The sequence below is a fragment of the Paroedura picta genome, chromosome 10, assembly GCF_049243985.1.
Source record: "Paroedura picta isolate Pp20150507F chromosome 10, Ppicta_v3.0, whole genome shotgun sequence".
Lineage (NCBI taxonomy): Eukaryota > Metazoa > Chordata > Lepidosauria > Squamata > Gekkonidae > Paroedura > Paroedura picta.
This window is the reverse complement of record NC_135378.1, coordinates 40571353-40598996: the sequence shown is the minus strand read 5'-3', so window position 1 is coordinate 40598996 and position 27644 is coordinate 40571353. Positions and strand designations below refer to the sequence as shown.

General features: G+C 41.1%; 1 protein-coding gene across 4 annotated transcripts; it reads left to right on the top strand.

The window, feature by feature from the left end:
* Positions 1-44: 44 nt before the first annotated feature.
* NEIL3 (nei like DNA glycosylase 3) lies at positions 45-27319 on the top strand. Of its 4 annotated transcripts, XM_077302367.1 has the most exons (10): positions 45-331; positions 7784-7902; positions 11789-11923; positions 13510-13723; positions 15588-15662; positions 16571-16737; positions 18509-18678; positions 21378-21732; positions 23834-24008; positions 26684-27319. In XM_077302367.1, exons 1-10 carry the CDS (start codon positions 203-205, stop codon positions 26864-26866), a joined length of 1722 nt encoding a protein of 573 aa, XP_077158482.1. In that variant the 5' UTR covers positions 45-202; the 3' UTR covers positions 26867-27319. The 4 variants fall into 4 exon arrangements, with proteins under 4 accessions (XP_077158482.1, XP_077158484.1, XP_077158485.1 ...); XM_077302369.1 differs by lacking the exon at positions 23834-24008 and having other exon boundaries at positions 21378-21613; XM_077302370.1 differs by lacking the exon at positions 23834-24008.
* The last annotated feature ends 325 nt before the right edge of the window (positions 27320-27644 follow it).

Here is a 27644-nt window from a genome sequence, read left to right as displayed (position 1 = left end):
AGCCCTCCAGTTTACGCGCTTTTTCAGTCTCCCGCAGCCGGAGAGACAAAGGCCAGAAGCGGACGTGCTTGGGCGGAGCAGCACCAGCCGCGTCTCCCAGGCGCCAAATTTAAACGAAGCCAGCCGCGCCTTCTTTCCATTCGCCAGGATTCTTGCGTTGCTCGCGGCTGCTCAAAACGCGCCGGGTCCTTCTTCCGCAAGGATGGTTGAGGGTCCAGGCTGCACGCTGGACGGCCAGAGGCTCCGCGCTCGCGTAGCTCTGGGCCAGGTAGTGAAGAGCGTGCGAGGAACCGCGCTCCGAGCTGCCGCCGTCTCCTTTGCCACCAGCTCAGTGAGTAGCAGCTGACACCGGTGTAAAGGCAAACAATCGTGCTAGGCAGCAGCAGCCCCGCTGCGGTGGCTCCAGCAGAGGAAAGGGTTGTTTGCCAACCGTTGTGACTCCCGGACTTTGCTGGAGAGGAGAAGAAGTTGTGCACGTTTTGCCTATTACATCACATGTAATTCAAATGCAGGTGCTAAACGAGGGTTGCCAACACAGGTTTGGGAATTCCTGGAAACAGGGTGGAACCTAGAAAAGGCAGGGTTTGGGAAGAGTAGGGACCTTAAAGGGGTGTAATGCCATGAAAATATCCCCCCTGCCGCCCAGTCATTTTCTCCTGGGAACAGTCTTTGTAGTTTTGAAATCAATTGATTTCCAGGCCATACCTAGTTGAAGCCAATTGGGGGTGGGGGGAGTACTCTAAAAGAGGTGTGTGTGTGTGGGGGGGGGGGGAGTCCCAGAGTACAGTCAAAATTCATTTCTTGTGGCATATTTTTATATAATTAATTTGTCATACTAGATTAATCAATATTACATTTAAATACTGATTTATCAAAGGCAGAAAGTGTTATTCTTCAGATACCTTTAGTACAGCACACAGCAATGTAGAGACAGCAATTATGAGAAGCCTGGTCGAATGACCTGAAATGCCATCTGGATAAAGAAGAATACAGTGACCATTCCCAAGACCAGCAAGGATTGACACCACAGTCTGACTAGTTTTGTGAAACTAATATCTGTGGAGGAGGAGAATCTAGCAAAGTCTCGTTTACTTTACAGTCATTCAAGGAGGATTTTTTTAGATGATGAAATAACTGTTGAGCAGACCTATTACTTTAGCTGCTTTAGATACTATCAGATTACTGGTTTAAATCCCTCAGGTTTTGTAATTTCTCACCTTGAAAATTAATTTTGAAATGCTGCTCTTGTCATAGCAGGATGCAGGCCTTCTGTGATTGCTTTTTATTAATGACTATATATTAACATAGATGGCTTTAAAAGGGGATCCGCCAGATTCATGGGAGATAAATCCATCAATTGGCTACTAATCATGATGAGTAAAGAGTACCTCCTTGTCCAAGGGCGTTGAACTTCTGAATGCTGTTGCTAGGAGGAAACAAGGAAGAGAGGCCTTGTTCTCCACGCCCTGTGGGTGGCAGCTGGCTGGCTGTTGTGCACCATAGGTTGCAGAACTGTTTTGATCTCTGGTCAGATTTGGCACTGCACCTCTTACATTCTGTTTTATTGAAGCACCAAATAATGCTCTTTAAAGTAGATTGTTAGCAATAGTGAGTCTACAGTTCTTTCTGCTAATGTCACTAACATCTGTAGTATTCAACCCATGGTTGCAAGCCTCTCTAGAACTGCCCATTTTGGACTATATTTCGCTATGCCTCCTGCTCCTGAAAGACAAGGTCAAAATAATTCCTCCTTAACCTTGATGCCGGGCCTGTTCTTTCAGTATGGCTCCCAGCTTGTCTCTCCTGTTCCTCTCTCTCTTTTGCTACACATGCTCATGGCCTTTATAAGGTTAAGCTCATAATACTGACTTCCCTTCTTCCTGGTTCCTAATTTTGATGTCGTGCCCATGTAGTTCTAGGTCCCAGGTCCTGAATGGCTGAGACCACTATCAAAGATAATCCCTTGTAATTATAGACGTAGACCTGCATTCTGACTTTTAAAAAATCAAGTAATTTCAGTGTTGGCATGGTGTTTGTTAATGGGTCCTAAATGAATTAAGACTTACTACAGCACATTGACGCATCAGTTTTGCAGCTCAAAGAATATACACCATACTTTGTAATGCTGTTGACTCTGTTCCCAAAGCTCTGATATAATGCAAGGATGCCCAGTTAGATAGTCCTTGATTTGCATGCAAGAATTTTTGGCATGTTAGAATTGCAAAAAGTATGACTGATTGACATGATGTTGGCATAACGGGCACAATCATCTCGTCAGTAAATCGTGAGCTTGAAGAGGTTTCTGGCAGCTGTTTGTGTCTCCCCTCCCCACAACACACTTTAAAAGAAACAACCAACAATCTGTAATATATTCTTGTCATTAACATAATAAATCAACCATAACAAGTCTGATTAATTTGAAGAGTTGGTGCAGCTCCGGCAAACATCTAACACGTGTAAGAAATAATGAGGAAAGTGTCCTCAAGTCACTTTGCCTAATTAGAAAGATGGCAAATTCTAAAAATATTATTTATTAGAAGGAAGCCTGTTAGACAATACCCACCATAGAGCAACTGTCATTAGGAAATATACCATCCAGGGAGAGATCACATGCTGAAATTGGCCCACAGAAGGAAAATAATTTTTACTGGGTGAACGGACTTGTTTGTTTGCTTAAAAATATACTAATGAGGCCTGCTGTTGGTGTGAATGAGCAGGACAAGGGGATTTCCCCCCCTTGCTTTCCATGTACACAGCATGCAATTTCTCTACAAGTTTTGATCACTTGTGTTGCCAGCATAAAATTACTCTGTTGGGGCTTGTGGAACTTTATAGGAGAAAAGATGTTGGAATATAAATGAGCAGCTTGGGTTAATGAGCTGTGAAGAGCCAAGTCTGCATTCCTGATTGGTGGGGTGGGTAGATGGAGAAGGGGTTTTTCTCCCTCCTGCCTTTGTTCAAATGTAGGCAAGGAAACTTCATTACAGGCAACATAATCCTCAAAGTGTCCTAGCATCAGGCTCTGTCATTTCTACTATTTCCAGCTAGGAAAAATGCACAGAGGGCTCTGTTTTGGTTTGCAAGCTTGCATATAATGCCCATCTTTCGGCGTGCCTAGTCAATTATTGGCAGCACATCAACATTCACATTTTAATTATTTTATTTGCACCCTTTGTATCCCACCTTTCTATCCACTTTGGACTGTCAAGGTGGCTAACCATTAAAACAAGCATAATACAAGTAGATCATCATAAAACTAATTTAAAAACAGAGCTTAAAATATTTTAAAATACCAGACAACAAATTCAGACATAAGGCAGGAGTCATTGAGGGAAAGCCATACAAGGAGCCTTTGCCTGCTGGTAGTAAACAGTGATAGAAGGGGCCATTATGTATCCCTGGAAAAGGAACTGCAATGTTAAAATTAGCAGTCTTTTTTGTTGGCAGAGTTTAAGTATGCAAAGATGGCAGAGCAACAGGTAGCTTATAAAAGAATACAAATGTTTTCTTCAAAAGAGAAATAACTTTGTATAGAAAGAGGAGAGAGGTAGTCTTAAGTCTGACTCAGTGTTCTGTTGTTTTCATTCAGTCGGTTCAGGAAGCAAGCAGGCAGGAAGTATGCTCAAAGTAGCAGGAAGTCTCCAAATGCACCCAGAAGGACATAGTAGGGTGATCATTTGAAAAATATCTCCTCCGATGCCCCTTCTAGGATATTCTTCATATCCTTTTGAATTGTGCACAGTATATTGCAGATCCCAAGTCTTTTAACATGTTTGCTCTTGCACTTCCATTATGCTGCCTTATTGACAGCACTGTAATTATTATTCTTTTTCAAGCAGACATACAGCTGTGCATCAGTCAAGCTAAATAATAGCAAAACAACAGCAGACATTGTGCTTTGACATGGTCTTAAATTGGGACTGGTCTGTATTAGTAGATTACATGAGGAGAATTATTTCTGGATTATGCTATTTCATAGTGCTCTTACACACCCAATTCTAAACATGTAGCAATTGGCATGTTTCTCACAAATCCCTAATTTTCTAAACAGATGACGTCCTTGCTTTAGTGCAGTCGGTCATGCAGTCGTACATGATCTTTTGGCTTTCACGTAGACTTGGGCCTGGCAGCTGCTGCCAACACAGCATGCTTCACACTCCCTGGTTGACACCTTTATCAAAATAAACTTTTTTTGTTTCATTATGTTACTTATACGTTATTCCCCATCAAGGCTTGGATGAACTTCCTGGACTGGGCAGGACTGAAAAAATAGTGAAGTTGTCAGGTGCCGGGTAAGCCAAGATGTGCAACTAGTGAGCAGATTCTTTCTTGGTAGAGAACAAGTGATGCCAGCCTGGTTAAAAGAGCCTTTGGAAAGACACAATTGCCATTGCCTGGGGAGGGGGGACACTAATTGGAATATTCATTCCCAATGAACAACATCAGCCTGTGTCCGAACTATTCAAATTGACGCTGATGTGGGCATCCTGCCTGTAGAAAAACAATATGTGAAGGAAGTCTGAAGGGTGAAGGAAGTCTACTGGGTGATTCCATGTGGCCAACAGTGGGCCATTGCCATATATTGAAAATAAGTGCCATTCACACTGTGACCTTTAGTTAACACCCGATTTATTTCAGACATTTAAAACTTTTAAAAGCAAATTAGTGATTGAGAAAACAGCAACCTTAGTCCCTTCAATTACTTACTCTTTATTGTGAAATAAGTAAGTGAATTCATAAACCCTGTCAGCATATTTATAGCTGTGTGGCAAATGCATAACAAATCCTTTGAAGCCATGTTATTATTTAAACCACAATAATTTTATATGAAAAGTTTCTTTTAAAATTGTGTTCAGCTGATGGCCCCACTTGAAAGGTGCCGTTTAGATATTCTGTGTAAGCTAAAGCTGGTTATTGTGTTACAAAATGTCAAAACACTATTTTGTCTATGAGGCTGTGGTTAATTATCATGGTTTATTATTTCAGTCATGAGACGAGAACAGATAGAGAAACAGAGATCCTCCAGGCCCAGGGCGCTATTCTATATCCAAAGTATACAGTCATTAAGAGTTCAGGTGCCAAATTTCCAGTCCTCTTCTCTCTGTATTGATTGCAATTACTTGTTTTATACGGATTAACAAACGTCATTTGCCTTGATGGATGTAATTGGCTGCTTCATCTTTTGTCAGCTCGAAGCCATTTACAAAGAAGCAGCCAGCTGTAAATTTGGATCTGGGCCAGCAGGAAACATGGAGCACAAGGAGAATAAACAGACAGGCAGAGTCAGTTTGTCATTTCAGAAGGAATCCGCAATATATTACCCATTTCTATCTCATATCTTTAATTCAGCTGGATTGTATGTGAAGAAAGGGAACTTTTTCACATTGTTAATGGTTCTCTGGTACATTTTTTTGTAGTCAGTTGCGTCTCAAAATAACAAAATGAAACTGTACAATGGGAAAGATTTAGACATGGCTATGTGGAATCATCTTAGCACATCAGTGTCTCACTTCTGAATAGACACTGGTGTAAATCCCAAATAATTTTTAAAGCTTGAACAGTTTTCATGTGTAAGCCATTCTTGTAATGAAAAATTAACGTGAAAGTGGCCTTCAGATGCTCATGTCATTAAATAAATTGCACTTTGCTTAATAGGAGAAGCCATTACTAGATATGTTTCCTGTTGCTTTCCATTTTGTCGCTCATCTGAAATCCAAGCCCCTTTCAGTAATGCTTTGAGCACATGGTTGCTCTAAGGCCGGGGGGGTGACAATCTTAAGGAGAAGAATTTTGTTGTATCAAGTAACAGAACTTTTAACCAGGCCTGCTTTTTTCTCCCAAGGTACATCTAGCTTACCTTGCTTTGTAAAAGTGTATGATACAAATAAAATGTTCATCTCCCACACTGGGCTTAGTTCATTTGTAGCAGGTGACAAGAATGGCTTAAGTGCTTTAAAGGAACTCACATAATGTTTTGGTAATCTTACTGCACATTGGTCCCAGGTTATGGTTGCTGACCTCCAGGTTGAGGGTGGAGTATTTCTAGAATTACAGCCGATCTTCAGATTACAGATCATTTCCCTTGAAGAAAATGACAACTTCAATGTATAGAATCTATGGTTTTACATCCTTGTTGAGCTCCCTCCCAGGCTTCAACTTTAAACTCCAGGAATTCCCCAACTTGGGGTTGGCAGCTCTACATACCATGTGTGAACCTTTCTGAAGCAAAGCAAGCCCACCTCTGCCCTACCTCCTGGGGGCCCTGGTATGCATGAAATAAAAGTTACAAATAGCTGTTCTGAACTGTTTGAGTCCAGTAGCACCTTTAAGCCCAACAAAATTTGGCCCTCATTGGCAGAGTGTTCTCTCCATATTGACTGCACACTTCTAGGGAGGGCCAATCAGGTAGGGACTGAGTTGTCTGCATGCAACTTGAACTGATTGGACCTCACTGACAGAGTGCAATTTGAACTGATTGGCCCTCACTGGCAGCGTGGTATCTCCCTATTGGCAGCAGACTCCCAGGACCAATCAAGTAGAGAGTGAGTTGGCTGCACACAACTTCAACTTTATAATATTTAGTGATAGTCGTGATAGTGATGTTTGTTGGTCTTAAAGGTGCCATTGGACTCAAACTTTGTTCTACTGCTTCAGACCAACGTTGTTACCCACTGGAAATGTATGTTCAGAACTCCGTCAGCTATTTTCAGCTTACAAAAGATGATGGGGAGGGGGGCGATGACAACAACTTGATCAAGCCTTATAAAATCATGCATGGGATAGAGAAAGTGGATACAAGGTTGGTTTTTATATCCCACTTTTCTCTACTGTAAAGAATCTCAAAACCTTCCTTTCTTCTCCCCACAAGACACCTTGTGGAGCTGAGAGTTCTGAGAAAACTGGTTCTGGCCCAAGGTCAGCCAGTAGGCTTCATGTGGTGGACTGGGGAATCAAACCGGGTTCTCCAGATTAGAATCTGCCTCTCTTAACCATTGTTCAAAGCTAAAAAGAGATTCCCCCCCCCCCTCAGTCTCCTAGATTACTAGAACTTGAGGGCATCCAAGCCAGTTGATAGCCTGTAGATTCAGGAAGGACAAAAGACAAAGGGATATTCACAGCCAGTTGATGTAATTATGGTCAAAGGCTTTAAAAGGGCATTAGACAGATTCATGGAGGGTAGGTCTATTAGAGGTTACTAACTGCAGTGATTAAAGGGACCCTCCACATGCATAGCTAAACCTCTGAATACCAGTGCCAGGAGATACCCTTTATGTTGGAACTTCAGAGGAAATGGTTGGCCTGCATGTGGGACAAGATTCTGGACTAGATGAACCACCGATTTAACCCAGCAGGCCGCCTCTTATGTTCTTGCATATTTTTCAGACCCTTGTCAGCTTGGTGTAGTGGTTAGGAGCTCTGACTTCTAATCTGGTGAGCCAGGTTTGATTCCCCACTCCTCTTCTACATGCAGCCAGCTGGGTGACCTTGGGCTTGCCACAGCACTGATAAAACTGTTCTGACCTAACCAGCTATTTCAGTTCTTAGCTTTTCTGCCTTGCAAGCCTTTAGTGGCCACACTTGGATACCATACAGTGTTTGGGAACTTTCTTCTTGTTCTTATATTTATTGATTGGGTACAAATGAAGCCCTTCCTAAGGTTGTGTAAATAATTTCTTCTTATCTTAGCGTAAACTGAATATGAGTAAATGTGTGAAAATTATGTTTTTAAAATCTCTTTTGTTTTACCGTATTTGATAATTAAAACAACTGTCTATCCACCTAGGCAGCTGGAAATAAGATTTCTTGTCAAGATGTCTTGAGTGTGCTTAATGGATGTGTCTACAGTGGCGTGCAAACCCTGGGGAAAGAGCTTTTCATGTACTTTGGAGAGCAAGCTTTGCGGTAAGAAAGAGGTACACCTATCGGTGAAAAGCAGAGATGATTTGCTATGGCCTTCCTCTACAGCGGCTTCCTCTGCAGTCTCCCATTCAAGTACTGAACCTGCTTAAGGTCTCAGATCCAACTACACCAGGCCATCTTTCCCAAAAAAACTTGATAAATAATGTAAATAAAAACTTATGGACATAGGAAGTTACATTATACTGAATCAGACCCTTGGTCCATCAAGGTCAGTATTGTCTGCTCAGACCGGTGGCAGCTCTCCAGGGTCTCAGGCAGGGGCTTTTCGCATCATCTACTAGCCTCAAGTGTCTACAGATAGTGGAATTTTGTGCCTACGCGATTCAAGCCTGCCAGACGGAAACCAAACACTTTAAACATTTTTACAATTACTAATTTTATTCTCTCCCCCCCCCCCCCCCTGGCCAACATGTTTTAAAATCTTAATGTTTTATCATGTCTAAGTTCTATATCCTGGTCTGTGACCATATAAATAAATGAGAATGAAAAATGACATCATCTATTACCTGATTCTTTCCATTGGAGATGCTGGTGATTGAACCTGGGACCTTCTTCATACCGAGCAGATGCTCTGCCACTGAGCCACAGCCCCACACAAAGAACCATCTCAGGTTGTATTTGGTTTACCTGAAAGGATGGCTAGTTTCCCTGTACGTACTGTCATGAAAAAGAGGAGGCACTCTTCCATTCGCATACAAATTTTGTTTTTGTATGTATAACCTTTTAAAGGGAAATTTGTCTTGCATTCAATGTCAATTTCCTTCTATATAAATATTGGATTTAATACTTAAATACCCAGGATTTAGACAAATGCAAAAACTGACACTGGATCTTGTGCTTTAGTAGTGTATGAAAGAAAAAAAACAGTTCAGGAGGCTGTGATCTAAGGCAGGGGTAGTCAACCTGTGGTCCTCCAGATGTCCATGGACTACAGTTCCCATGAGCCTCAGCCAGCAAATGCTGGCAGGGGCTCATGGGAATTGTAGTCCATGAACATCTGGAGGGCCACAGGTTGACTACCCCTGATCTAAGGAGTTAAGTGACAAATAGGGAAAGTGGTGAGAAGACCTGGTGTGACTGCTCCCAAAGGAAAAACAGTTCTGGATGATTCAACAGTTATGGAGGCAACTTATATATCTTGCAAAGCAAGCTGTAAAATAACATCTATTAATAGAGGCAAGGTAGTTGAGGCAGGTTTTAATATTGCATGTGAAAGAATTCTGATAGTAAAACAGGATGTGAAAGACTTAGGAAGGAGTGCTTCTCTCCCTTCCCCATGACAGGCACAGAGAGTTGATAGCTTAGTAAGCCAAAGTAAAGGTGAAGAAAACAGTATGGTTTGCCTGGGAAATCTGAAGCGTGATGTTTGTAGATGGACTATCATCTCTTACAATTTATTGTAGAGTTTTCAGTTTGAATTACTTCCTAGTGTCCTCTCAGGATTTATGACTGTTTTTCAGCTTGGAGCATCACCTATATTCTTCTTATGGTTTTTGTATCCTTTGGGAAAATACTCAAGATGAGTGTGAGCAATTTTTATGTAGGTATCAAATTGTCTTTCCCCTCCTGCCCCCACAAAAGTTAATCAGCATTTTAAGAGGCTCCAAATAGTGAGCAGAATAATTTGTACCCAGCAAGTATTTAAATCAGTTTGATTTTTTTTTTATCACTGACTCTCATTCAGGTCTTAGAGTCTTTTGAGGAATGAGAAATAGTAAAGCAAAGAAAAGATGAAACCTTAGGGAGCCAGAGTTCTGGTTTGTAAAGAGATACTGGAAACCGTATACATACCAATTTCTGGTACTGCAGTCCCTCTGAATCCTCATATGATATCTGAACAGTTAGCTAAACTGGCCTTGGTATATTTAAGGTTTTTTCTGCAACTATAATGGGTGCCAATCTTCTGGTATTTGTTAAAATAAAACTTTAGGTAATGTATCAGCTTGTGGTCTTAGAAAATTTATCTGCTGCACCTTCAGAGGTCTATTCAAGGTGCTCACAAAGTAAAACAAAACAAACATACACACAATGCAACACAATAATAAGAACTAACTATGTTACAAATTGTAAAGAATAAATAGCCAGGGCATAAATAAGAGTAATATATAAAAGCTAGGGCATAAAAATATTCAGCAGACTGCAGTGATATCTATAAAATAGTTCTCAGGCTAGGAGCAGATCCTAAAAACAACACTCAAAATGGGGGGTTAGGATTGCCAGCTAAGGCATGGTATGGCAATATGCTATGGATTGCATACCTATTGATGATTGTAGTCTGTGTTTTCCTAGGATACCTTTTATACCGTGCCTTTATAGGGGAGGGCTTATTTCTTGGTGATCCACTTAAATCAGTTAAGTCTTGTTATATAGCATACATAAGGATGAAAACCAAGAGGGCATAGATTCCAAAATAGCTATGGTTATCACCTTGATTTAAAAAAATGCCCTAAACCAATTTACAATTGGTTGATGTATCTTTTTCAAATGATAGATAATGGATGAGAAATTTCTTTTCTCAAGCATGGGTGGCCTGGTCTTCAGAATGCACAGATCAATAGTCCGTTCTTACCTGGACGTACATCAATGAGAGCAACTGCAGTTATGTGAAATCTCTTCCTCTATAGCAAGGCTGCCTATTTCCCAACTTCTATTATATAGGAGACTAGTAGTAAAGTCCGTTGCATGCTGCAATACAACGGACACTAGCTCATGGTTTGGTATGGGTTTTGTACCTCACTTTGAAGCTGGCAACCCTAAGAGGAGGTTTCTCTGTGTACAACAGTCATGAGCCAAGTCAGGTTCAAGCAGACCAAGGAAATGCGGAAATCCAGAACATAAACCTACACCTATCAGGCAACCTTACCTCCTTTCAGCAATGTTTTCTTGACCCGAAATAGGCTGGGGGTGCTATGTGGCTGGTTAGGTGGCTGCGGAGGCATTATACCCTTTTGAGGCCCCACTTTCAAACTTCAAGGAATATTTCTAACCCAAGGGTAGCCAACCTCCAGAGGGGGCCTGGAGATCTCCTGGAATTACAGCTCATCTCCAGGCTATAAAGATCAGCTTCCCAGCCAGAAATGGCTGATTTGGTGGGATTGACAGGGTTATTGTGAAAAAGAAATATTTGAGGCCTCCCGCACAGGTTGTTGTGGAGATAAAACACTTGAGGCATACTGCACAGGGTTGTTGTGCAGATGAAAGAGGTGGCAAAAGAACCCCAGCAGCAATTTCATTTGCTCAACCAGGGTGTCTTGATGGTCCTGGAGAGGTTTCCTGAATGGGTCGGAGTTAATTATTTGTTATATATTTTTATGGGCATATATAGTCATGTTGACCCACCCACCCCCAGAAAGGCCAATGATGGGCCTGAGTGGGCATGTATGCAACTATACTTCCTAACCATATTCTGGATGATCACACTTCTTCTGTGGTTTCTCAAAGCCTGAAGGATGTTTCAGGGGTTTCGCAACGGTAAAAAAGCTGAGAAATGCTGCTCTATCTGGTTGTTTGCATGTGTCAGTAACTGTAGAAATATAACTGTACATATTGATTAGATAAACTCAATATTAGAGATAGTTGTGGCAGTAAAAAGGAGAAAGAAGGGGAAATGATAAATGGCTTTTCCAGTATTTTTATGTAGACATGTAGTATTTTTATTCAGACAAAATTAGGTGCTTTCCCTAACCGAACCCAATAGGATTTGCAAGTTAAGCTCATGTTTAAATTTTTAAAATGCTGGAGTACAGCCTTGTATTTTTCCTAGACCACTTTTCATATTGCAGTTACTGTTTCTTTTCTTGCAACATTAAAAAAGTTATGAATCATGAGTTTAAAAAAAAAAAATCTTCAAGAAACATTTCTTTTCCAGGATCCACTTTGGCATGAATGGCTCTCTACATATCAATTCAGATGCAAGTCGAAACAAAAATGGAGCATCAGCTGTCTTGGAAATACAACTCACTGCTGACCTGGTTTGTTTCCGTGATGCAACTGTGGAACTTAGGTAAAACAGCGTACCCTTTTCTGTGAGCTCTTTCACCTTAGAAAATGGGATATCACGACTGCTGTGCTAAAGTCCCAAGGGTATCCTAAATGAAGGGGAATACCTGCTTAAAGACAAGCAGTCCACTTAATTTGTTTAATAGATATCACACATGCATGTACATAGGTCAAAGGATATTAAGTATTACAGTGCCAAGACCTTATTTATTAAAGGCTAAAATAATCATTCTGTTTTAATTATCACACAGTTTTCAGTGTAAATGAGCATCCCTTTTATACACAGATAATTGTGGAAATTCACTTTTCTTCTCCATACAGTATCGAATATATATTGCTTTACTTGCTGGATCAGATGATTTCCACTAGAGCTTTCATCAGTATCCAATAAAAGTCAATGGCTTTTCTTGGAATGTTAACAAACAAGGCATAATTACCATTGTTATCAGTAAGGGTGTTGAAGGAGGGTAGTAAATAAACCATACAAATAGGGATGTTATATTGCTGAAGTAATGAAACATCTTTGTTTTTAAAGATTGGGAGAGGGGGAAAGTCTAAAAGAAGTTTCCTTCACCAGCCAGTCTAAGGTTGGGAGAGATTTGTGACTCTTGTGGTACCATCAAAGATAAGCTTAGAGGAATTTTATATTTTAACGCTATTTGTCTCCAGTGAAAAAGGGGTCAGCACCACCTCTCTGAGCCATTTCTTTGCCTCCGGAATAGTAGTCATCCAATAGCATTTGGAAGGATGATGCAAGTTTGCAAGTGGGAAGTTACTTAAATGAAGATTTCCCCTCTAGCATCACCTTGGTCTTTATCAGTTAATTGGAGCAGTCTGCTATCCTTGACAGAATCTCATTATTTCAGGCAATTAATTGTAACACATGGAGAAAATTATCACATCTCTGAGAGCTATGGTTTTCTTTTATGTGAACACTCCTTTCGCTTTGATATGGGCGAAACCTGGTCTAAGCTCCTGCAAGGAAACAGATGGTGGGTTATTTAATATATATATATGTACAACCATTAAAAGGTAGATGGTGTTCTACTGTTAGGTGTAGAGCGTCTTCCATAACTCCCCTAATTAACCTCACAGGTTGTGAAAGTAAAATGGAGAAGGTTGTGGGTATAAATTAAGTAAATAAATACATATTATGATGCTGTTGTCTGTCCATTTAATTATGATCCTGAGGTCTAGCATCTTCAGAAAGCAAGAGTATATTTTTCTGGTGTTTCTCCCTGCCCCTATGCTATGTCCATTAGTATTTCTCCCACCACTTCTAAATATTTTTTGATGGGGAAAAATGAAACAGCATCATTTTAACTATCTTTTCAGTATTCTTTTTTAGCCCGGTGGTGGTGGTGGTGGTGGGGGGGGGGGGGTGAGATAGAGCCATCAAAACAAGAGTGACTACTTTAGAAATATGAGCAGGTTTTCCTCCTACACTGATCTTAGCATTGGTTACCTTTGAACACTTATCTGTTCATTCTCATAACTGGTTCAGTGTTTTAATTGCATGACACATTTCTATCAACTTACAGTGACATATTTTGACAGCATTCTTTCTCTTCCTTTCTTTTTGTCTTACAGGGATACTGCTGAAAGTGAATGTAAAATTAGGATGATGGAAGACTTAGATGTATGCTCTCCAAAATTTAGTTTCTTGAGAGCAGAAAGTGAGATAAAGAAGCAGAAGGACCGTCTGTTATGTGATGTGTTGCTTGATCAGGCAGTCCTACCTGGAGTTGGAAACATAATAAAGAATGAAGCTCTATTTGACAGTGGTCTCCATCCAGGTGTTAGAGTATGTACAGTCTTTAAGACTACTTGCAATTGAATTTGGACTTTGTTAAAAGTTTAACATATCAATAGAACATCCTACAAGTTAAGCAGGTCAACGTCTATCTGGTCCATGTTCCCCTTGAACAAGAAAGAAAATCCATGTAACACCTTTTTCGAGGGCCATATGAGATGGTTCAAAACATTGTGCAAACTTTTGAGCTCAACAGAATTCTTCATCAAGCTGAAGGTGACAGAGAACCTTAGAGGATGGTGGTATACAAATATAATAAATAAACAAACTTAATTTTGAGTTTTAATGTTGTATCCAAGCCCTAGATTCAACTGGATGCTGGCCAAGTTACAATCCAGGGGTAGTACCAGCCACATATTTTGGGACCCCACAGATATCATGCATGAATTGTATTAGTGGCCAATCTATAGGTTGTTGTTCATATGTAGCAGATAAGATTGTAGCTGTGTATTGAAAGATGCAATTGCTGCTGGAAGGAATTCCACCTTTTATTGCTGTGCGTGAACAGATGCTGATGCCATCGCTGCTTGACATAGGGAAAAATAAAAGATTTTCTAGGTCTTGTCGGCCTTTGGTGTTAGATTCATAGGTTCATAGACTATCGTTGGTGTTAGTATGCAATATGGAGAGAGGAATTAAAACAATAGGAAGTCATCTCATTTAGGAAAAAAATAAGAGTCCAGTGAGGTTCAAATATCACTGTAAAGTTGATGTGTGAAACACAGTCCTCTTTCCAGACCGAGAGCAGATGGAAGGGAAGGGCCATGTTCACCTTGCCACAATGATCTCTGGATACAGAATTTTTTTGGATCATCTAACAAAATGATAGGGTGTGACTGAACTTACATTCCTCAATAAGGTACACTGGGAGACCCAGTTAGGAATCAATTGCAGCAGATACTTCATCCTTTAGGCTTATTTTGGGCCTTAAATTGACAGGGGAAGAAGCAGTAGAAACCTGCAGAGGATTCGGGAGTCTTTATGCCATATGCATTGCAATAAAATCATTCCTAGGCAAAGAGTTTTAGTGCTTCAAACGAGTTGAGATGACTTCAAACACCCAGAGCTCTTCATGAGGCAAAAATAGTTCTGTGCTGCCAGATGGCATAAAGACTGTACTTTTGCAGGTTCTACTGCTAATCTTTCTCCTAGCAAGTGGGTACTGCAATCTTCATCTAAAAATAGAAGCCAAAAAATAACTTATTAACTGAAAAAGATGAAATGATTGGCCAGCTTGGTGTAGTGGTTAAGAGTGGTGGCTTCTAATCTGGTGAGCCAGGTTTAATTCCCCAGTCCTCCCCCACATACAGCCAGCTGGGTGACCTTGGGCTTGACAGAGCACTAATAGAGGTGTTCTGACCGAGCAGTAATATTAGGGCCCTCTCAGCCTCACCCATCTCACAGGGTGTCTGTTGTGGAGAGAGGAAAGAGAAGGTGATTGTAAGCTGCTTTGAGACTCCTTCGGGTCGAGAAAAATGGCATATTTTTCTTCTTTTAGTTTCTGTGTATTTGCTGTATTGTCTTGTTGGCAAGAAATACTTGAAATCGATTGAATATAGCATTTAATTGATCTGGGGGGAAAGGGAATTGGAGCGGCCATAGCATGATTGTAACCAGGGTCTTCAGTATCATAAAGCACCAGGGCCTCTTTATGTGAAGATGGACTGTTGTTGTGGTAGAGTTGTTTATTCTGAATGGTTTAAAATACCTGTTTTTCCAATTACATGTACTGTGACTGTTTAAGTTTGGGCTGTTAGTATATTTCAAACACAGTCATATTTTCGACTAAGAAGCATCTATAAGCATTATTTTAGGAGATGTTTCACTGTTTTTAAATCTTGCTCTTAAATCTTAGGCTTCTCAGTTAACAGACGAGCAGACACATCATTTGGTGAAAATGATTCGGGATTTCACTCTCCTCTTCTACAAGGTAGAGAAGAAAAACTTTTAACAAAAGGCCTATGAAAAATGCTATAATATAAATGTTTAAATCTTTCCTCATCCTACCATATGACTAGAGGAAGCTCTTTTCTTTATACCTGTTGGAATACACAAGATCTGTAATGTGCATGTTTCAATAGAATATGAAGAATGTCCTACAGGGGGCATCAGAGGAGGTAGCAGAGAAACTTCCTAGCATTCTTAAAATCTTTTCCTGTATCATGATTGGCTCAGCTGGAGACTTCCTTCTCCTTTGAACTCACTTCCTCCCTGTTTGCCTTTAGATGAAAAACAATAGTTAGTGAGTCCCCAACCTTTTCCTGGTTGAGGACCACTTCCGGGGGTGGGAGAGAGCCGGCGGCCCATGCCCGCCGGCAGGGCGCCAACGCACACGTGCGGCAGTGGCGTGCAAATGCACGTGCACGAAGCTGCTGCGCATGCGCATTTTCACCCCACCGGAGGGGGCAAACACACACGCATGGCAGCTCCACGCAAAAACGCATGTGCAGAGCTGCTGCACATGTGCGTTTGCATCAGCCAGCATGCCAGCGGCCGCACTTGCTTCCCCCCCTTGCAGCGAGGAGCTAGCGGGCCGCTAGCAAAGCGGCCTGGTGAGCTTCTCGCTGTGGGGGGGGGGAGGCAGGCACGGCCGCTGCCGGCCCGGTACCGGGCTGAGGACCGGGGGTTGACAACCCCTGAGTCTCTCTTCTCCATAACACTATCTCTTTCCTCTCTTTCTCTTTTGAATAAAACTTTTATTCTTTAAGCAGCTGCTGCTCTACATTTCCCTTGCGTATTTAAACTCTGCCACCATCAGCTGCTTGGAAACCAACAGTGGACTCTAGAACTTGACTGGAACCCTTCTAAGACCTATGAATAATTTCTATTTTGTTTCAGTGTCGTAAGACAGGATTGGCCTTATACAAGCATTACAAGGTATACAAGCGGTCCAACTGTGTTCAGTGCAGGGAAAAGATTACAGTGTGCCGTTTAGGAGAGAATAGAAGGATGACATACTTCTGCCCCCAGTGTCAAAACGGCAAACCTCAGCTGGTGGATCCTGGGTAGGTTGTTGAGCTTCCATGACATTTTTGGACATGTGAAATGGATTTGGAAAGAGCTGATTTGAGAAGCTAGTAACTCCTTGCCCAATGCTCCTGCTTTCTGTACACAGTCAATATCCAGCCCACAGGTTATAATTACATACTGTAGTTTTGCTCTCCTTACTTCCTTTCCCATGGTAGTCTTACAAAACTAAGGTAGCTTAATTCACTCCCCTTTCTGGTAAATTTGCAGAACTTTTCTTTATAATGAGAAATCCCTGCACTGAATCATTACATATCTCATACACTTGTAACATTGTGATTGTGCCTGTGTCCTGATTTTAAAACAAGGACCCTCGGGAACAGATGCCCCAGCAGCAGCCACACTGGCATATCATTTTCTGTACTTCTCTCATGAAAAATACAAAGTCAGCAGTGATTCCATTTGTTAAGCTGTAAAAAGAGCACAGCCCATGTAATCACCAAGCTGTGTTAAATCTCAGAGGCAGAAGGGATTTTAACAAAGGCTTATTTCAGCATGACAAAAATAGACATGTTCAGAATGTGGGCTGAGTGGATCCATATAGGGTTCAGCGTGTGATGGATCCTACATTCAATACAGGCCAAGCTTTTCAGATTGCCACAAAGGGGCTAGCAAAAGATGGCCCGTATTGATCGGCCACTGTAGGAAACACGATGCTGCTGGACTCTTTAAGTTCGTAGTGTGGTAAGCATGGGTTGAACTATGAGACAGGCACACGAAGCTGCCTTATACCAAGTTAGATTGCCATACAAACCTTCTAAATGGAAATGCTGGAGATTGTAGTCTTCTAAAATGCAAAGCAAATACTGAGCCACTTAGCCATAAGCCTTTCCCTAATGAAAGGGCACGTACAGCTAAATCCAGCTGTTGTCCATGCATGTATGTATTCCCAACAGGACAGAAACCAATGTATTGAAGCAGCTGCTATGTACACAGTTCCATCACCAATTTTTTGTTTGTTTTGTCTTTATTATATAAAATTGTGTAACTTTCAGTCTTGATTTCTTTTGTTTATGTTGTATTTGGGTGTCTAAGGAATGATATATTGTTAAGTTATAATTGTAGAAGGTCAGGTAAACTTTTTTAAGGATAAGGTGAATAATACATTTTAAGAAGGTTGCGTAGGAAGAAGCAGGTGACTGATAATAACTTCCATCAGCTTTTGGTTGGCTGAAGAATTTGAAATAAGACTGGAACACTGACTAACTGTCAAAGCTAGCCTGATCTTGACAGATCTTAGAATAAAAGCAGGGTCAGTTCTGGTAAATAGTTAGGAGATCACCAAGGAAATCCAGAGTTACAACACAGAAACAGCACTTCTGAATGTCTCTTGCCTCAAAAACTCCACAGGGTCACCATAAAACAGCTGTAACTTGAGAGAGAGAAAATACTGCAACACTGTGTCATTTTACATGGATGGTTGTTAGGGCACCAGGCTATTCAATCACAGAGTCAACTAATAATATAATATCTGATGTCCTTTGACATTTTGTAAAGTAGTGTGGTTCAGTTCCTGTCCCATGAGTTGGTGGCAAAACTGAAAGAGCTCAAGTTGGCCAAGTCTAAAGGACAGAGTGAGAACCTCCTAGGAAATTCAGCCATCAGGATGGATCCTTCTTCCATCCTGATGGCCAAACTATTAAAGTCCAGTCTTTTATCCCCCATTATACTTTCCTGGTATAATACAACTTTCAGAACAAACCTCTCAAAGGGTTAACATCATTTCCCCCTCTTTCCTTCATTGAACAGCAAACTGCCACGGAGAAATAGTTTAATTGGCTGGGCATACAGCGGGGGGTCATGTTCTAATGAACAAGTGGCTCAGAAATCAGAAGAGGAGTGGGCTTGTAGGCGTTGTACTCTAATAAATAAGCCTTCTGTCAAAATCTGTGATGTTTGCTTGACTCCAAGGCCCGAAGGTAAGTAATGATGCAGTTTGTATGATTGCCTGCCAATGTAATATAGCCTGGAACTGATTGTTGAACACGGTACCGGGGCAATGTGTATTTAGAGTAATTGTGTGTATTAGCACTCTGATCCTGATGCATGATTTGAATGCTTGCCTAACCTTTCAATTTGAAACTTATTATAAAGAAACCAATACATTTTGAAGGGCAATTAGGGCACAGCTTGCATGGCCCTATAGGTACCCTCACTCTATTACCAGCACCTTGTAAAATATCATGAAAAATATCTCTAAACATTCAGGGGTATAAGTTGGACATGTTCTAAAAAACCCATGATCAGCCATATACAAGTGGTATTCTATCAGCAGCAGCGTGCCTGGTATTTTACACGTATTGGTCCCTGCCCAACTAAATTATAAGAGACACTTCTTTGGGGAAGGCAAAAGAATAGCTCTTAATTCTTCAGACTAGGAAATAAAGATCAGAGGAAAGACAATGTGTTGAGAGAGGTTGCAAAATAGCCTTGAGCAGATGCGTGTGTTCTTAGAATCTGCATCACAAGTCCCAGAGCATGTCGTCTTAGGGAACAACTGTTTGCGCTATAATGGCATGTTCCTTTTGTAACTGAAATATATACTTTCACAGCTGTTATCCCATCCTATCCTATGTGGCATGAATTATTCAGTTAGACCTTTTGTACTTTTTGCCTATTTCAGCAACTTCCTGAATTGTCAGACCAAATGTTTCATAAATTGAAATGGAATATATTTTGCAAAGGGGAAAGAAATCTATTTTCTTTATAGCTGGGAGGGACAAATGCTGTCTTCTACCCTGATGGCATTTCAAAGACAGTGGAAGTTTGCGTGTGTCTGAGAAGTGTTTAAGCCCTCTAATAAAAAAAAATGGTGATTTTTAAAAAGAATCAGTTGGGACTTCTAATGCCAAACTATATTTTTAAAAGCTGGTTATGAAAACCCCCCAGGCAACGGTAGAACATTCAGCTTTTTTGGGGGGGGGGGGGTGTGTGCAGTGTAGGAGTTCGATTGATGGAGATTTGTGTTTCATTCTGTCATACGCTGCAGTAGTGTCATAATCTCTGCTCCACTTCTACCCCAGCTATACTTCTCCCTCCTTTTATATGAAGTCCTAACTTGCCTTCTGTGTGCTGCATAAACTTGTCTATTATGCCCCCCCCCATTTCTGTCTTAGTCCTCTGTGTCTCTCTCTCTCTGCCTTCTGCCATTGCAGCAGAATCGGTCTAGCTGACAAGCTACCTTCTCAATACCATCTTGCCTTCTTGGTTGTCATGTTTCACCTCCCTAATCTCGTCTGCACTGTCATTTGCATATCTCTGCCCTACTCCCCTTTCCCTTTCTTATGTAGCTAAAGCAAGGTTTTCCTCCCCCCCCCCCCCACCACCATGATCTGGGAACACTTGTGTGACCCATCTGACCCATTCAGGCCAAGGAAGCTTGACTGTCCCCTTAAGGAATAACAGACAATAGCAGGTGTGGCTTCTGCTGTCACTGAATCACTTGGAAACTGAAAGCTGCACTTGACAAAATCCTCTAATAAATACAATTCTTAATAATGCCAGAGCCTTTTACACTCTGGACTTGTTAGCTGTTGTCTGAACAGCTGTCATGTTACCACTGCAGGAATTGGACAAGCAATCAGAGACATGACTATGCTTAAGATGAATGGACTGCAAAAGTCCAAAGAGCGGGTAAGAAAAGGCATGCTGATGGAGACCTTCTGGTGCATAGGGTGTGGGCCAGACAAGGCAGGCAAACTACTGTCTCTGCAGTCAGTCAGGCCTTTCTAGTGTCTGCAAAAGTTGCTCTTGGCTGATTGTCTTCCACTCAAATGCCAGCCCCCAGGAATCTAGAGGCTTACACTGTTCAGAAAGTCAGATTTGCCAATTAACTTCTCTCCTGGAATTTATGCACCCAGCTGCTTGCCTAAAAGTTGAAGCAGACCCTGTACAACAAGAACAGTGTAGCTTAGAGCTTTAGAACAAAATCATGATAATATTCTTTTTCTGCATCTTTCATTCCAGTTGTGAAGCTTTTAAGCTGTTATCAAAGGCTGGCACCTGAAGAAGTTTTAAAAATGCGCGTAAAGTATCTCTGAAAATTTACGTTACAAATAAGGTGGCAAGTAGAGTGCTGGTTTTTTTCAAAATAGTTCTGTCATTATTTTTATGAGTCTTCCACTAGCTTTCCTTTTGCCACTTCCAAGGCCTTTAGTACAATCCTAAGTCATTGACTGCAATGTACTTAATAGGCTGCAATTGCATTTAGGATTGCACAGTTAATTCATGAAGGCAGGTGAAATTAGTTATGGGGATGGAGCCTACAAGGGTTTGGTCTCTCTCCCTCTCCCTCTCCCTCTCTCTCTCTCTCTGTAGATGCTTTCATTCCAACACATGCACTTATGTTTTCTCTCTCAATATGTGGCATGAAGGTTGGTTTTGTTGCAGGTTCATTCTGACCTGAGCCCTCTTGAATTGGGCTGGACACATCCTGGAGATATGGTTGTATGACTGCACCCAAGGTGATTATCCTGCAGCTATTAGAACAACACAGCAGCTGGTCAGTGGCTACTGTGTCCCCATCAATGCATATACTACTGTGTTGGGTGAGGTGGTCCAAAGTAGTGACTAATTGGAATGCCTTTCTTTTCTTGCTTTTGTTCTTTTTCATTTTAAGTTCGGAAGACACCGAATGATGAAGTTGTAACTGACTTGGTTAAATACCACTGTAACAACTTCACAAAACCCAGAGCGGAAATTAAGATCAACAGGAAAACAGTGTTTGGTACAACAACTTTGGTTATGACAGATTTTGCTCTCTTAAACCAAAATAGAAGCGAGAGCCTAACTCCAGTTGGAAGCTCCCTGCACGGCTCTTTAAGAAATTATTGCAACGACACCGACCACTATGCAGTAAGCACACCGATACCCTTTCCCCATCGATACAATTCTTTAAAGCCAGTGGAGAAGAAACAGAAGATTGATTACTCATCTTTATCTGTTGGGACTATCACTGGGAATTTAACGAGCAGGTTTGTTGTTTCCAGATCTAAGCACAATTCTTGCAAAAAACATATAATCAAACACAAACATGAAGCCCAAGATTGCTATATAGAAAAACATTTACTTTTAGCTTAATGTGGGTTTGCTTGCAAGACATTTGATGTTCCATCAAATACATGTAAAATGTATACCAGCTCCTAGTTACACATGCTGCAGAGTGCCAGAAGGAAGTGTTCGTGAGACAAAACTCAAATTGTATGCATGGCAAGGTCCAATGTAACATGGCATGACTAGTATACTGGCATGTGTGTGTACTAATGGGCTAGAGTGGAATATTGTACATTTTAGGTCTTAAAACATGCCTGAGTTAAGACATCAGATCCCAATTTTATTTTTTATTGGATATTTATCTCACCACTCTCAGGAATGACTTGTGGTGGTAACAACAATTAATATAAAATCCCTTATTAAAACACCCGTTTACATCAACTTTCCAATAGATGCCGCTGAATTTGGAACACTGCCCAAGTGGCTTATCTAAAAGGGTGCCTAGGGTTAACTCCTGTCCAGATGCATTCCTTGTGGGTTACATCTCACTTTTGAATTTCAGGCTATAACTGTTAGTCCATTGCAGCAAAACCAAGAAATACTGTGGCAATTTAAAGACAAATGAATTGTGGCACAGGTTTTAGTGGGTCGGAGCCCACTATGACAGATTAACAACGTGGCTAGGCATCTGGGTCCCAAGTATGGAGAAAGGAAAAGAGGAAGTGAGAATAGTGTGTCATGTGACAGTGCTCAAATGAGTTCAGGAGTCAGTCAATGCAGGATGAGCCCTATTCCTAACCCACTGTTGATTAATGGGTACAGCATCATCGATAGAGTAATCAACTAAACCAAAGAGGAACAATCACTTTGGGCTATTTACCCCCTCTGTCCACTGAATCCAAATTTCACAACTTCAAATTTTGAATGATGCCCTAGGAAACTAAAATGCTCATCAGCTTGCTTATATTTTTTTTAAATGTCGGACATATCTATTTACTTTTTCGTGAAGACTTGACCTCTCTCCAGTATAAATGTCAGAAACTTAATCAGCTGGGCTACATGTTACCTGAGTCTAAAACCAGGAGGATAGAACAACTGCTTTTAAAAAAAATTGACTTGAACAAATGGTTCTGTACATTTCAGATGAGGCTCCAAGATGAGTGTAAGCGAAAGGAAGAAGATTAGCATGATGAATCTGGCGCCCCATGGATAGGGCCTGTAGTTGGGTCAATCTTGCCCATGTGTCCTCCTCCCTAGGGAAGTGAACTAGCAGACTATGAGAGGTTTTATATATTCTACAGTGAGTGTTAGGATGGCACTGTCTAGTGCTTTGGAGTTGCACACTTGCCCAAAGGTTGCCTACTACTTAGTCACAGTCACAGGAAGAGAATTAGTCTTGTTTAAGCATTAGCTGTCAAGGAACATGCCCTTCGTATTGTGAACAGAGTTGGTCTCCAGCTTTCCCAATGACGGTAGTATCGGAGAGTAAAGCTTCCCTGCCACCTTCATAAAATACACTTTTCTGCTCTGCCAGTCAGACAGCTTCCTCAGTGGAATATGATTGGGATCATTAAAGCAGTTTTGATCAAAGAGCATGGAAAATTGTCTGTGAAGCAGACAAGTAGGTAGAGATCCCCATGGCCTGGTCTAAGACACTTGTAATAGCTTTCCAGAGGGGAAGAACATAATTGGACGGAATTGGGCCTGTAGTATGTCTTGCTGCTGCCAATTCAGGATGTCTTTAAACTACATAAAAGTGCAGAATTTATGCTAGCGATGCTAGAATGGTGCAGTTTATAAAAATAAGAGTCAAGGCAAGTTTGGGGACTTAAATTTGTCACTTGCATTTCATTTTACTCTCCAGGATGTTGAGCATATAGTCCTTGATTTTACGTAGAGGAAAACCAGTAGGGCAGATAAAATATCAAGGTTGGGCTTGTATTTTATTAAGATACATTATTGATAGTTGTTATGAAAAGAGTTTGTGAGAGTTGTGGCAGGGGGAATGGTAGGAGCGATGGTTCTGCGGTAACTAATCCCTTTAGCTTTATGCAGGTTTTATTTTGTAACCTGTCATTACAGAGCACCTCCAGTTAATATGACAGATGGGTCCCGGACATTAAATGCTGGTAGCCCTCACTGCAGTAAACACCACCGTGTCTGCATTCTCCGTGTGGTGAGGAAGGACGGAGAAAACAAGGGCAGGCAATTTTACACTTGTCCGTTACCTAGAGAGACTCGGTGTGACTATTTTGAAGTACGTGAGATGACAAACTGGCCTAACTTCTTTAAAGGGGACACATCACTTTCTTGAACAATCATGGCTACTTCGGGATTTCAGTCAGTCATTCACAAACATAATAGACTATGGATGGGAATGACGGGGTTGTATCCTACCACCTTTTCCATTAGCACAAAAGGAGTGATCTTGTCTGATTTCTGTTCTTCACATCAACTCCATCACACACTGATTTTGGACCACAATTAGTCCCTCAATCCCCAGGAATAGGTACTTTGCCTCCTCCTTGCTTTGGGCCCTGTAGAAATGCTGGTAGAATGCCACTGGGGAATCTTTTTCCAAACATATTTTTGTGTAGTTCAGAAGAAAGGAAGACTTTTACTACCAAGCTGTTGTTTTTTTCCACTATCTCAAATTAATGGCTTACAGTAATAAATGTACTACTGTATAGAAAATTAAATAACAAACCTCCCCAACAGAGTGATAATTACAGATAATTATAATAGGGGTTCCTGCCTGGGTTGGTTGAAAATTTAAATGATACAAGAAAGTGGCACAAGCTTTAGCTCTTCAGGCCTCAGTGGAAGAGCTGGGGAAAGGCGAGTTTGGAGTAATGTTTTTTCAGCCAAGCAGTTATGGTATTTTCCAGAGAAGTGTTGCCTTCCTGTAGCTATTTGTTTATTTAAAGCATTTCTATGCCACTTTGCTACTCAACTTAGAGTTTCCAGAGTGACAAAACAATGTTAAACTACATATATATTTTATTGTTTGTATATAAACAGAGAGAAAGGCCAGTTAGAATTAGTGAGAGAACAAACAAACAGACAAGCCTTCACCTACTGGTGGAAAACAATAGAAGAAAACAGACAAATCTCCCTTGGGAGGAATTTCCAGGGGCTTTACGCACCGGGATCTTTGTAGCAAATTGGTCACTGAATGAAAAATCGCCATTTAAAATAGTGGAATTCGTCGTTATGCATACCTGCCTTTGTAGTGGAATCCAGTTGCATTTTGTAGCGTTTCCCACAGGCTTCCAGTCTCGGCAGAAATCGCTAGAAAGGAAGCGCTATTGCCGAGCTCGTCCCGCCCCTGGCCGTCAAGCAGCCAATGGGCAGCCGTTAGCATGCTCCCAAACAGCCCCTTTCCCTTTAAGAAAGGTTTTTTTTAAAAAAAAAAACCAGAACCATTGTAACGAATCTGTGTTAATTCGTTGCAACGGAGAGACCCATACAGCTGCCTGGTGTGTTTGAGCTGTCGTTTGATCGTTGCCACGCTCCCTGCGAGTGAAAAAAAAAATCCCCCCCCCCTCTCACGGGCCCGATTTTCGGCTGAATGAATGTGTAAAAAATAAAGTGACTGCTTAGTAGTGTGCTTAGTGACTGAAGTGTGCTTAGTGACTGAAGGGGAGGGACTGAAGCCGGGGAAGCCTCTAAACTGAAAGAGGCTCGCTGGTGCGTTTATCCCCGCTCGCTCGGAGAAAAAAAAAATGGCGATCGCTTCGCCGGAAGATCAGAGAAGAGAGCCAGGGGGAGGGACTTTGTAGAAACCGCAACAATGTTAACGCACAGGTCTTTTTCGCTAGTGTTGCAGATTGGTTGCAGGAGTGTATCGCTTTCCGGAGGGTGAATCCACTTTTGGGGATTTCCCTGAAAGCGCTACAAGGAAGCGCTTTTTGCATATTGGTTTCAGGTGTGTGGCAGATTGTCGACGACGTTGTGCAAAACAGCAAATCAGTAGCGTTTTCAATTGGCAACCATTGTGCTATTTTGAAGGCGTGCAAAAAGCCCCCCAGTTTTTAGTGCCGTGTTTGAGGAGGCCCTTCCTTGAGTTGCCACCTGTCTAGCCTTGCATGTCAGGGGCACCTAAAGCAGGGCCTCTTAAAATGATTTAAGAGGTGGAGTAGGTTCATATGGAGGTAGGCAGTCCTTAAAATATGGTGGCCCCAAGCCAGAGAAAGCTTTCAAAGTCAATATCAGCACCTTGAATTTGGCCCTGAAGCAAACTGGAAGGCAGTATAGAACAAGGCTGTACTTACAAGCTCCTATAATCCACAACAGTCCAGTCCGATTACTTTCAGCATAGACATTCTTTGCCACAACAGCTTAGTTGCTGTCTAGAGAGAAGGCTGTGTTTGTGCATCCATTGTTTATTATATATTTATTATTTATTGCATTTAATGCATTTATTTACCACCCTCCCCGAAGGCTCCCTCACCCATTTCTTTGTTTACTCAGGATTTATGCCATTGTTTTGTGATAGGCATTGGTAACTTCTGACAAGGCAATATATCAGGATAGTTCCCTTTGTGTGTTGGTTTTCAGTTCACTCCGATTTGATTATTCCCTGTTCCCCCTTGATGTATAATAACTAAAAGTGGTATCATTTGACCTTCAGTCCTGAAAAGGAACGGACAGTAAAGTTTTGTGATTCTATTTTGAAATCTTTTGTATGTGGAATTTGTATAATCTCAGTTTGGAGAGGGGCAGCCTAGAAATCAAATTATCTTCCACAAGGTCAAAGCAGTGGAGGTCAGACATTGAAACAAACTTGTTTTAAAAGTGGGGTAGCTTATTTTGATGCTTATTAATTGCCACCTACCCATCAGAATTAAAGGAAAGTTTCCTCCCACCTGTTTGAAGGAGATATTTGGCTATAGAATCTTGTGTTAAAGGGAAAATGATTTCTCTCCACAGTGGGCAGACCTGCATTTTCCTTTCTGCAATCATGGGAAGCGCTGCATTATGAGGACAGTGTTGAAGATTGGCCCTAATAACGGAAAGAATTTCTTTGTGTGCCCTCTTGGGAAGGATAAACAGTGTGACTTCTTTCAGTGGGCAGAAAATGGTCCAGGAATGAAGATTATCCCAGGATGCTGAGCGATTCATCTCAAATCCACGCCTGGAGGTTAATCTTCTTAAACTATGTAATGTACAGTTCTCCAGGAGAAGTTTTAGGAGGGTCATGCTCAAATGACCCTCTCTGATTGCAAATCTGTCTAGATTATATATTTGAACATTACTTCTTTTATCTCTATTTCTATTTGTGCTAGTTCCTGTTCATTACTTCTTGTTTATTCTAACTGTAGAAACGGTCAGCAGGCATTGTGTGTACACACTTGACGCAGCTGACTCACAATGTACTGTGATTTGTCAGTAAACATATTTTAGTTAAGAGTTTGTGTCATTTGTCCTTCAATACTTTTTTCTTAGTCTAATAAAACTTTTATGAAAAACATCACTTGTCTCAATGCATTTAAGATGAATAGATTTTAATACATTCGGCACTCAGTTATGAAAGATTAATATGCTCAATAAAACATTTCTAGCATTGATGAGCCTTTGTTTGTGTTTTCATACAAAGCTGTCTTTAAAAGCTGCTTGTTTGAGTCGAAGACTAAACACTTCATGTGCATCTAACTAGTTCTGCCATCCATGATAGATCCATAGGTGACCCTGTAGCCATGGTTTCAGCAAGGTTTTGCCTTGAGGACTTTTACAGATTAGAACCTACTCTTACAGGAAATATTCAGTTATAAGACAACAGATCACTGGAACTAAAATGGTTAATTGACTTAGTTTTGCTCAATGCTTCAAGGAATCAGGCTGCAGTACTTTGTGATATAAAATCCACATTGTGTGGATGTTTAGATATTTT